This window comes from Polypterus senegalus, chromosome 10, assembly GCF_016835505.1.
Source record: "Polypterus senegalus isolate Bchr_013 chromosome 10, ASM1683550v1, whole genome shotgun sequence".
Taxonomy (NCBI): Eukaryota; Metazoa; Chordata; class Cladistia; order Polypteriformes; family Polypteridae; genus Polypterus; species Polypterus senegalus.
Window position 1 is genome coordinate 1895749 of NC_053163.1, and position 13032 is coordinate 1908780.

The following is a 13032-nucleotide window of genomic DNA, read 5'->3' on the forward strand; positions in this document are numbered from 1 at the left end:
AAACTAGTCTTATTAATTAATTCGTTTATTTATTTAAAATGGTGAACAAGCCTTATTCCAGATAATTTCTCTACAGTGAAACGCCATCGCAAAGCATTTTGGTAATGCTAATTGCATTTTTCATCAAGTGGACCATATGTAAATTAAGTGACATGCTTAAAGGGAAAAACTCTTTTATTCGCGTTTGGCGAATATCGGCACAGTTTCTTTGCAGCCTTTGTCGATTTTCGCAAAGCGTTCGACTCAGTTGATCGAGCTTCCCTGTGGGACATCATGAGGGTTCTCGGGACCCCCTCGAGGTTGCTGGATATCATGGCTGGCCTGTACACTGGTACTGTGAGTGCTGTGCAGAGTAGAGGCAGGGCCTCTGCGTTTTTTCCCAGTTGATTCTGGGGTTCGTCAGGGGTGTGTTCTTCCTCTTACTCTGTTCAATACTTGTATGGACTGGGTGTTGGGCAAGGTCGTGGGTTCCTGCGGCTGTGGGGCATCTGTTGGTGAAGAAAGATTCACGGATCTTGACTTTGCCGACGATACTGTTATCTTCGCGGAGTCAATGGAGGCTCTGATCGGGGTGCTCGAGAGACTGAGTGAGGAGTCTGAGTGTCACGGTTTGCGAGTGTCCCGGATAAAAATCAAGATCCAGGCCTTTAATGACCTTTTGGGCACAGCCATCAGCTGTGTGTTCTGTTTGCGGAGAGAGTGTTGACCTTGTTGACAGGTTTTCTTAAGTCGGCAGTGACATTCATGTCATGTCATATGATCCTCATTGTTGGGGAACCAAGTGGCTGGACCAGGCAGAGAAGATCAAACCAGCAACCTCAGGTGTTCCACACAGAGGTCCTCTGTCCGTTTATCAATACGGTGTGCTCAAAAACCCCTAGCCGTGATTATGGACAATCACCTGTGTATCATCACAAAGAACAGAAACGACCAATTGTTTTAAAACGGATAATTTTACACTTGTGCTTTTCTTTTTCAGACTGACAGATTAATCAGATATAACTGCAATATCAAATTTTATCAATAACTGGGTATCAGTAGCTGTGACTGGCATGTCATTGGTATATTAAATTACCAGGTTTTACATTTTAAATGAAGGAGGTTGTGGGGGTATTCCCCTGCCCTTAGGTTGGTAAGAAAAAGCGTAGGTTTCATAGTGCCATTGAAATGCACTTGATACATTTTAGTCTTTACACAGTTGCGCATAATTTCAAGAAAAAAATAACCAAAACTGAGGAGTCATATCCAAGCCATTTTTTCACGCACAACTTCCAAAAGATCCTAAATTTATGAATGTGAACCCGCTCAACTAAGGCTGCCCTGGCAAATGAGCTAAATGTGCCCGTTTAGCGGGTTAAAGCAATCCGTGTCGTCATTCTTGTCACGTGACTCAGGACAATTTTTTTTTGTCCCGCCTTCGTCACACTGTCATGTTCATTGGCGCCAGGTAAGCGGCATCTTGTACTGAGACATAATTTACCCAGATGGCAATTGACTGCTATTATCGTGCTGTAAACATACAAATAGGTGGCCTGTAAAAAAAAAAAAAGTAATTGAAAAAACAAAGGCACTTGGCTTCCAGGGTCTACTCTTGTGAAGACCAAAGTCACACATTTCCACGAACAATATCGTCACCACTGATCGCCTCTCCAGTTCAAAATAACGAGAAAACGTTACGCACAGCTCGACTCTCCGAAGATGATAGGTAGTGGAGAACTCGGAGCTGCAATTAATTACGTCCGTCTGTAAATAAGTGAGACTGTGCGGCTCGACATCAAGTGTGTTGCGTTTTACGGTCCGGCCAGAAACACTGCTAAAAGAAAACTGAAATTCTCGTTTTGTCCGGGGTTATTGAAATTAAAGGAGTTACACAGGCCGGCATCGGACATTCATAATGTCATTCTGATAAGGGGCTTATCGCCACATTAATGTGTTCATTGTTTTACATATACTAAAGCTGGAAAGAAGTGCACATAGTACATGTATGAGTAAAAACATCTGGCCAATATAAAAATGCATTTACTGTGTTGCCTCCGACATGTAGCGCCAGGCACTTGGGCCAGGTGTTATGGTCAAAGTGGATTTTGCATGCTCTTCGGGTGTCTGCACGGTTTTTCCTTCTGTATCTCTCAAAGATGTTCGGTTTGGCTTTCTACCAAGAGTGTGGTGTATATAATTATTGCGTCCAGCCATGGACTGGCATCCAGTTCAGGGCTGATACCTGACTTGTGCCTGTGCTGGTGGGGATAGATTTCCCCAACTTGATTTAGTAGATTTGAGAGTGTTTTTATTACAGAATTAGTGATTTGATAATCACACGTTTTGTTTTTTACCCTAATCTAGTTGTAATAATGATTTTCTTACTTTCATGTATGGTCACTATATTGGTCCAGCCTCCTCCATTCTTATCTATTGTACGCTTCCTCACCTGACTCCCTTCTCTCCTTTAGATCCCCATCACAGGGTCCATCTCACTTTCTCTTTGGCCTTCCTATTCTCCGCCATGTCCATAATTCTTCACCTCACACTGTTTAACCTCTCTTCTCAACAACCTACTCATACGACTTTAACCTGCTCTCCTGTATTTTATTTGAGATATCCCCAGCTCTAACTGCACCTCTGACTGTCTCATTCCTGGTCTTATCAAGCTTTTTTACTCCACACATCCATCTCCACATCCTCATTTCTGTTGCATTCAGTTTCCTTTCATACACCTTTTTAACTGTCTTCTGTGTTGGTCCATACAAAATTGCTGCTCTGACCTCTGTTTTATACACTCCTTCATTCTTGAACTAATTCTTTGGTCATATAACACTTCCATTACCTTTTTCAACTTGAGTGCTTTCTGTGATTTATTTCTAGCTCTCCATGCTGTTATTGTTAACGTGAGATACTTGAACGTTTCCACCTTTTCAAGTCTTTCTCCCTGGAGATTAACTTCTCTATTTTGGTTCTTGTCCCTTAAAAAACACTAATTATAATCTGGCCCCAGGCGTGGTTAAATCTCTTGGCACAAAGTTCCGTCTTGAGAGACGTTAATTCTTGATATTTATTAGTTTATAATTAAAAAAACAAAATAATCTGAAAATCTAACAACATCACATTAAAATTCGATAAAATATGAAAAGAATAATACCAAAAATATAGGGTGGTCCAGATCTAATTATGCAGTTTTCATTATGCTATAACATATTAAGTTTATTACATAGAAAATCACCCGAAAAATCCAGGACCATCGAGAAGTGTGTGAACTGACAACATGAAGAGTCGTATTTGCACCGAACTGGAATCGTACCTGCATAAATCAAAGTCATTCAGACGATCTGGATCTGCATAATTGATCTGGACCACACTGTATACTGTATACAGTGGTGTGAAAAACTATTTGCCCCCTTCCTGATTTCTTATTCTTTTGCATGTTTGTCACACAAAATGTTTCTGATCATCAAACACATTTAACCATTAGTCAAATATAACACAAGTAAACACAAAATGCAGTTTTTAAATGATGGTTTTATTATTTAGGAGAAAAAAATCCAAACCTACATGGCCCTGTGTGAAAAAGTAATTGCCCCCTGAACCTAATAACTGGTTGGGCCACCCTTAAGAGCAATAACTGCAATCAAGCGTTTGCAATAACTTGCAATGAGTCTTTTACAGCGCTCTGGAGGAATTTTGGCCCACTCATCTTTACAGAATTGTTGTAATTCAGCTTTATTTGAGGGTTTTCTAGCATGAACCGCCTTTTTAAGGTCATGCCATAGCATCTCAATTGGATTCAGGTCAGGACTTTGAATAGGCCACTCCAAAGTCTTCATTTTGGTTTTCTTCAGCCATTCAAAGGTGGATTTGCTGGTGTGTTTTGGGTCATTGTCCTGTTGCAGCACCCAAGATCGCTTCAGCTTGAGTTCACGAACAGATGGCCGGACATTCTCCTTCAGGATTTTTTGGTAGACAGTAGAATTCATGGTTCCATCTATCACAGCAAGCCTTCCAGGTCCTGAAGCAGCAAAACAACCCCAGACCATCACACTACCACCACCATATTTTACTGTTGGTATGATGTTCTTTTTCTGAAATGCTGTGTTCCTTTTACGCCAGATGTAACAGGACATTTGCCTTCCAAAAAGTTCAACTTTTGTCTCATCAGTCCACAAGGTATTTTCCCAAAAGTCTTGGCAATCATTGAGATGTTTCTTAGCAAAATTGAGATGAGCCCTAATGTTCTTTTTGCTTAACAGTGGTTTGCGTCTTGGAAATCTGCCATGCAGGCCGTTTTGCCCAGTCTCTTTTCTTATGGTGGAGTCGTGAACACTGACCTTAATTGAGGCAAGTGAGGCCTGCAGTTCTTTAGACGTTGTCCTGGGGTCTTTTGTGACCTCTCGGATGAGTCGTCTCTGCGCTCTTGGGGTAATTTTGGTCTGCCGCCACTCCTGGGAAGGTTCACCACTGTTCCATGTTTTTGCCATTTGTGGATAATGGCTCTCACTGTGGTTCGCTGGAGTCCCAAAGCTTTAGAAATGGCTTTATAACCTTTACCAGACTGATAGATCTCAATTACTTCTGTTCTCATTTGTTCCTGAATTTCTTTGGATCTTGGCATGATGTCTAGCTTTTGAGGTGTTTTTGGTCTACTTCTCTGTGTCAGGCAGCTCCTATTGAAGTGATTTCTTGATTGAAACAGGTGTGGCAGTAATCAGGCCTGGGGTGGCTACGGAAATTGAACTCAGGTGTGATACACCACAGTTAGGTTATTTTTAACAAGGGGCAATTACTTTTTCACACAGGGCCATGTAGGTTTGGATTTTTTCCTCCCTAAATAATAAAAACCATCATTTAAAAACTGCATTTTGTGTTTACTTGTGTTATATTTGACTAATGGTTATATGTGTTTAATGAACAGAAACATTTTGTGTGACAAACATGCAAAAGAATAAGAAATCAGGAAGGGGGCAAATAGTTTTTCACACCACTGTATGTAGGTTTTAAAATAAGCCCGATTTAAAGGATGACAAAAAACGTGACATTAAAAATGTCACCTTTGCCCTTTTAGGTGTAGGATTTTATATATATATATATATATATATATATATATATATATATATATATATATATATATATATGTATATAGACTAGATTTCTTTTCTTATTCTCATCTACTTGCTGGATCTTTCTTCAAAGAACTGAATATTGTCTTTGGCCGTCTAAAAACACCTTTGACAGAAAACAGTGTCATCTTCTTGTTTTTGTTAAACACCCATTAGATCACCTTTTCCATATCACTTCTTTAATACGTTTAGTTCATTGTAATCCATTCATGTTCTCTGAGATTTTCCCTTTTTCTCTTAAAAATGTGTCTAGACCTAAACTATTTTTCATAATAAAACAATTTCATTTACTACTTTCAATACTTTACCAACCTCCATACATTCACATCAAACATGTTTACACCAGTTTCAGTGTGAGAACATCCTTCATAGGTTATTAGGGTGATTGCTGTCACTTGTACAGAGCACAATGAAATTCTTACTTGCATGTGCTAAACAACATGCAGCATGCCAATCACTCTCCAGTACCATGGTCAGTGTTCATATGGGCATGTTAAAAAATTTTTAAATTTATTTGCTGGTAAAATAGGTTGCGCTGCTTACCCTCTTGACCTGTGAGATCATTTGGCAAATTTTCATTTGCTACCCTTTCCCATATCTTCTCTGAATCCATTTTTGATATTTCTGTCTCATATAGAAACCTGATAGGAAGAGATCTGGCAGACTCAAAGTAACAAACCCATTCAGAAGACGTTTTTGAGGGTCGCCAGCTTACATGATAGGCGCCTCACAGCACAGCAGCTTCAAGCACAACTTAACAGTGGTCGAAAAAAGCAAGTCTCAGCTTCTACTATTATTATTTCTGCAATACTGTCCAAGTACTGCATGCCTGGGATTTGTTTCCTGCCTTGCGCCCTGTGTTGGCTGGGATTGGCGCCAGTAGACCCCCGTGACCCTGTGTCAGGATATAGCAGATTGGATAATGGATGGATGGATATTGTCCAAGTAGTACCCCAGAGGGAGTAGTAACACAGTGCAAATCTGCTTTAAGACAGACTGAGGGATTTTTAAGTAATCAATAGAAGTAGGGACACCTGTGCAAACTGTTTGCTTCTACTTGCAAGACTTAATTTGCTTTAACTGCTGCAGAACGTCTATAGGTTATAACGTATTAGTTGTGCCCTGAAGAAGGCCCATTTGTAATATTCTGAAATTTATTTTTTTTTTCATTTTTGTTAAACTGTAAATTTAAACCTTGAGCAGTTTACTGCTTACCTTTTCACCATTTTAGGTTATCTACTGTATTTCAGCTGATTAAATTCGAAGAAAAACAGAGGTGTTCTAATGCATACATGCATACAAAAGTCAGTCACAATGTCTAGTCAGGGGTATCATTCCCTACGTGCCCATTCCAAGGTGAGCATTAGTAATAAAATGTAATGATATTGTATGTACTGTTAATGAAAGTTACAACAAACTCGCTGACGGGTTAATTACTACCTCTTACTCTTTTCCTAAGTCTATCTGGCTGATCTTTCTTTTTACTTAGTAAATTGACCGCCATTGTTTCAACTTTCAATAATAATAGAAGTGACATCTGTTGTAATATGGAGTCAAAAACATGGTGTGAGACCACCATAAGATAAAATTTATGTCATGGATGAACAAATTTAAAGCACAGCTTTTCTTAAGCGGTATTATCTTTTGTAGATCCAATTTATTTTTCTGGAGGCCTGACTCTTTCTTCTCCTCCATTGCCTTTTGCACTCTCTTTATTTTTAATTTCCATAGGTGTACTCACAGTAATGGCCAACACAACTCTTCTCCAAACTGTTGTGGATTACTCTGGAAACGTATATTAAACTGCTTTAACATGCTGTTTTATTCCCTCTCTGTCTCTCTATTTAGACTGGCAAAATGCTCCTAAGATGGCTGACCTGGGACGTTAAGGACACTTTGATCCGAGTGCGCCACTCTGTTGGCGAGCAATACTGCAGTGAGGCTCGCCTCTTTGGAATCCGGTTGGACCCCAAAGCTGTAGATGCCGCTTTCCAGGTTGCCTACAAAAAGCAAAATGCACTCTTTCCAAACTATGGGCTTGCTCAAGGACTGTCTTCAAGGAAATGGTGGGAGCAAATGGTACGTGGAACTTTTAATCAGTGTGGTGTGCATGAGGAGAAAACCTTGGGCCCCTTAGCAGAGAGGCTCTATTTGGGCTTTTGTGGGGCCCATAACTGGGAAGTGTTCTCCGATGTGGAGCTGGCTCTTTCTGAATGCAGCCGCATGGGGCTGCCTATGGGAGTGCTCTCCAACTTTGACTGTCGTTTAGAACAAATACTGGTGAACTGTGGGCTGCGGAGGTTCTTCAAGTTTGTGGTCACTTCTGAAAGTGCTGGGGTAGCTAAGCCAGATAAAAGGATCTTCCAAGTGGCACTCGCTCATTCTGGGACTCCACAGCCTGGACTTGTAAGTCATATAGGAGATCACTACTGGAATGACTACAAGGCAGCTCGTGAGGTGGGCATGCAGAGCCTACTGTTAAACCGGTCTGGAGAAAAAAGGAGTCCTGATGAGAACGTGCCACAAGAGCACATTCTCACCTCTTTGGATCAACTTGTTGCTCGTTTGCAGGTGTGAGAGTGGACTCTGGGTATTGAGCTCCATTGCAGGCACCTTGACACCCATGTAATAGTTACAGCAGAAGTGTAATACTTAGAAACATATTAAAATATAAGACAATGAACAATCAGGTGTGCATACAATTTGTTCTCTTTTATTTAATGTTTATTTTTTACATTATTCTCATTCATCTACAGCAGGACAACTGAAGTCTGTTTGGTTCTACACCATCCAATACTAGTGTCGCTAGCTTTTGTAAACTAATAGACCGTACATTTTTCCAAATAGATCCATCTATCTATGAAATACCATCTTTGTAAATTCAGTACTTTCCCTCTATCTAGTTTTTCAAAATGCAGTGAAATTTCACAACTGGAAATGTTTTACCAGCAGGCACATTGAGTTCAGAAATGGAAGAGCCTTTGTGCATCAGTGTTGCTTTTTGTATTCCCATCTCCTTAGTAGTTGGTTTAATCAAGCTGAAAAAAAATCATTTGAAACTGAAATTTAAAAAAATCTGTCTGAATAAAAACCTTTATCTATCTATTTTCATGCTTTACCTGGGGCACTTTCATTTGTAGCAGGCTCAACCAATTTCACTATCCAAATTACTAGATATTGGAGGATTCTCTGGGGTCATTTGGAATTACAGTCCTTTATAAATGTGTTTGATATACCTGTGTACTATAGTGCCTATAAAAAGCTTTCACTCCTTGGAAGTTTTCACATTCATTTGTTATACAACTTTCAGTCATAGTGGATTTAATTACATTTTTTAGATTAGATAGAACTTTTTGTCCCCGGGTGAAATTTGACTTGAGGTTGATCAACAGAAAAATACTCTTTAACACTAGAATTACCAGAGCCTACGAAAAAACTCGTAGATCCGTCCCACCTTAAATCGCTTCGCACCTCTCCATCAGTGTCTTTTGTCCCTTAAATGTGTTGATAAGCATCAAGCAGCAAGCTATCACATCCCCACCGGCACACAGTTTTCTCAGCTCAAGTCTGTTTACTTGCGTGTCAGTTGCTTAGAGTTGTATAGAGTGAGAAGTCAAGCAAAATGACACCTTTTATAAATACTATATTGTTATTTGGAACACATGCATTTCATGTGTATTCCGTGTCTACAACGATCTATGTAAACATATCGTTAAAAAAGAAACATTTTTCATGTTTTAGTAATAATTGACAAAATGTATATATGAAGTTTATAATGTGTGAAGCCTGAAGTCCAAATATCAAAGAAACACTTTCACAAAAGGTACAAAAATAACAGAACAAATGCGCTTTTATTCAAAAATATAACTGCAGAAAAACAAAACGGGAAAATGTGAAAGTATTTCTTTGATATTTGGACTTCAGGCTTCACACATTATAAACTTCAGGTCTACATTTTGTCAATTATTACTAAAATATGAAAAAGTTTCTGTTTTAACAATGTGTTTACACAGATTACTATCTTTGCAAAGTGGTCTACATTAATTACAAAAAGAAAACACAAAATAACTGATTGCATAAGTATTTATCTCCTTCAGGACAGTGTTTAGCAGATGCATCTTTTGACAGCATGACAGCCTTGAGTCTGTGTGTACAGGTCTCTCTCTATCAGTTTTTGCACATCTGCACACTGCCATTTCTCCCCCTTCTTCTTTGCAAAACTTCTCAAACTTTGTTGAGTTGCATGAAGAATTATGAGAGAATAGTCTTTATCTAATCGAGCCACAAATTTTCAATTAGATTGAGATCTAGATTCTGATTTGGCCACTCCAGGGCACTAACATTATTTTTAAGTGATTCCTGTGTAGCTTTGGCTTTATGTTTGTGATTGTCCTGCTGAAGAACACACACAAGTTGCAGGTTTCTCTCCAGGATTTCCCTGTACTTTGCTGCATTCATTTTCTGCTCAGCTCTCATTTTCTATAGATACTGTACACAGTACTTTCCATAGTGTTTGGGACAAAGGTACTTTTTCCTTGATTTACCCTTCTGTCCCCCAGTTTAAAATTATCATTAAAACAATTCAGATGTGATTAAATTGAAATTGCAGACTTTCCTTTAAGAGTATTTACATACATTTTGGTAACACCATGTAGAAATGACAATACTTTCTGTACATGGTTCCCCCATTTCAGGTCAGTATGTTTTTAGACAATTGGCATCAGAAGTGTGTTTCATTAGTGACGTCATAAGATACCTAGGCTTGCTTCTACGCTCGAAGTCTGTAGTTGTACATCTTAGTATTCTTAGTATACATCTTAGTATTCTAAAATTTCCAGAGAGCTGTAATATCATGAATGTAATTCATGATTCAATGTAATGTATTCTGTGTGGCGCACTGCCTGCGCACTCCTGTCGGTGGAAAGCCCATTTAAGAAGCATTAAAGTGATTAAGAACTGGGTCGGGGAACATACAGAATACGAAGAACTTAACATGCTACTTTAGTTGTGATGGGATTTGAGAAACCCTAGCAAATTAAAATCAATTTTAAGATTGTTTATGACGTTCTTCTTTAACGACAAAATAAACTAAGAGATTAAAGTGGAAATCTCAAAATTTAAAATCGTCATTTTGAGTTTAATTTTGACATAGATCTTTTTCTTACTTTGTCCCTTTTTTGCTTCTCTGTGGTCCTAATACACTTCCTTATGACACTTACCTTTTCACGTCAACTTTGACATCTGACCACTTGCTCAGTCATACCACTGCCTAAGCCACCAAACTGTATGTTTTTCCTTGCCTCCACTTCACTTCACTTCTTTTTTTTTACATGTGCTTTTGCCATTATCTTTTAGCAAAACACTGAATGGAAAGGGCTATTTATATTGATTTGCATATTCAAATATGTGAAATTATGGGAGGAGTCAGGGTAGGGTATAGGCACATGCATGTGTGTTAAAATTGACGTTGGTTGGGATTTATAAAAGGGAAGTGGGTGGAAATTTGCTTATGCACAGTTTTATGCATCTGAATTTTTTTGTGCATAGGAGCATTTCTGTTTTTGTCTGTAAGCCATGTTTTAGTGTGAATTCTATGTACGGCGTTATACATGAGGCTCAAGAGCTGTGCCTATGAAAGTCAAAGAAGCCATTATGTACAGAGGAGCACATCCAGGAAAAATGTGTCTTTGTTCTAAAAATTACGGAGAGTACCACATATATTTTACATATGTAGCACAGATAACTTTAGTAATTAGATCAGGGTCACACAGTATGTCTAAGGTAAGGATTTAAACTGCAAGCTTTCCATCTCAAGTTCAGTGCTTTACACAGGCATGCATACCTTTTGATTGCCCAGTATGTTCTCTGTGTATTAGTGCCTAATACATCATGTTAAAGTCTGTGGGTCTTCTGAGGTAATACCACACATAATTAATTTCAAGAAACTCTGATCTATACTAATAAAAGGCAAAGCCCTCACTCACTCACTCACTCACTGACTGACTCACTGACTCATCACTAATTCTCCAACTTCCCGTGTAGGTAGAAGGCTGAAATTTGGCAGGCTCATTCCTTACAGCTTACTTAAAAAAGTTGGGCAGGTTTCATTTCGAAATTCTACGCCTAATGGTCATAACTGGAACCTATTTTTCTCCATATACTGTAATGGACTTTAGCTAAATGGCCGTGGGGGGGGCGGAGCTGCGTGTCACATCATCATGCCTCCCACGTAATCACGTGAACTGACTGTGAACGCAGTACGTAGAAAAGAAGGAAGAGCTCCCAAAGAGCGCTAAAGAAAAACGCATACAAGCTTATTCATAAGTGCAGCTACTGCGGAAACAAAGCACGGTGTAAACCGTAAGTTTAAATTAAGTTTATGGACATGCTTCCGCTGCCGTTTATCATACCTTCGTCGAATACTTTCTTCGCGAGATACAAGTTTAATGAGAAGGCACGCGGTATAAACGAGACTTTGGATCACTTTGTAATGGAGTTAAAATTGCTGTAGCGAGAAACTTTTAAGTGCCGGGTCTTAGCTAACATTAAATAAAGCCGTGGACATCGCAACATCACACAAGAGAGCAGCTCACGTGAACTGACTGAACGCAGTACGAGTGATCACTTCCATGCATCAAACCTTTTCAAAAAAACGCATTACACAATTGACAAGGTAGGAAAAGAATATGATCCGAGCTGAGCTCCACAGCTAACGCGGTCTTGCGGAAGCAACTTCGTCACACTACCACCAAATACTCACAGAAAAATCCACAAGTTAATACACACGATGTCTCTAGAGTTTCTTCACACTCAATTTATTCGTCACATCCCCGTTATACCTTCTAATCTCCCATTTCAATTCAAATGCCTCCAATTTCCAGTAAGGCTCTGCTTCGCGATGACAATCAAATAGTCTCAGGGACAGACCCTACAAAAGGTTGCCATTGATTTGAGGCAACATATCTTTTCTCCTGGACAACTATACGTTGCATTCTCAAGAGTAAGCTCAGTGCACAGCTTGGTCATATTACAACCGGACTGCTGAACTGACAACGTGGTATACAAAGAGATCCTTAACAAATAGCTATTGGTATATTTTCCCTCAGTTTATAAAGGTTTTCTTTTCTTCTTAATAAAAATTTAAAAGCAGTAATTCGTTTCTGCGAAGCGCGGGGATTTTGCTATATACAGTATATATATGTAGATATATATATATATATATATATATATATATATATATATGGATATGTATATATATATATGTGTGTATATATGTAGATATGTATATATGTAGATCTGTATATATGTGTCTATATATATATACTGTATATGTGTGTGTGTATGTATGTATGTATATGTATGTGTATATATATGTTGATATGTGTATATACTGTATATGTATATATATGTAGATGTGTATATGTTTATATATACAGTATATACAGTAGATATGTGTATATGTAGATATGTATATATGTATAAATTTATATATGTATATATGTTTATATGTGTGTGTTTGTATGTATATATACATATATAGATATGACAGCAACACTCATAACAGTGACAAAACAATTACATTGTCAATCATGTTACGTTATTTTTAAAATGTTTCCTTTTCTTTTTCATAACTTCTTTAACACACTACTTCTCCGCTGCGAAATGCGGGTATTTTGCTAGTAGACTTATATATGCAAATGTTGTTGTATCCTATGAGTGCTTTTAACCTGACATCCTTTATTATCATGTACAGTACTTCAAATTCTTACAATACACAGTCTCTATTATTTCACTGGCCAGGAATGGTACGCCATTATCTGCCATTTTATGACTCACAATGAAGAGAGACTACACCTACTGCATTCTGGCAAGCACAATGCATTATTGTATCCACACTGCCAATTTACATGGAAAACTGTGGTTT

The 13032-nt window shown here is 38.5% G+C and overlaps 1 protein-coding gene across 2 annotated transcripts; it reads left to right on the forward strand.

Moving 5' to 3' along the window:
* Positions 1-36: 36 nt before the first annotated feature.
* On the forward strand, positions 37-7791 carry hdhd3 (haloacid dehalogenase-like hydrolase domain containing 3). Of its 2 annotated transcripts, none has more exons than XM_039764805.1 (2): positions 37-101; positions 6957-7791. In XM_039764805.1, exon 2 carries the CDS (start codon positions 6966-6968, stop codon positions 7683-7685), a length of 720 nt encoding a protein of 239 aa, XP_039620739.1. In that variant the 5' UTR covers positions 37-101; positions 6957-6965; the 3' UTR covers positions 7686-7791. The 2 variants fall into 2 exon arrangements, with proteins under 2 accessions (XP_039620739.1, XP_039620738.1); XM_039764804.1 differs by lacking the exon at positions 37-101 and adding an exon at positions 1400-1447.
* The last annotated feature ends 5241 nt before the right edge of the window (positions 7792-13032 follow it).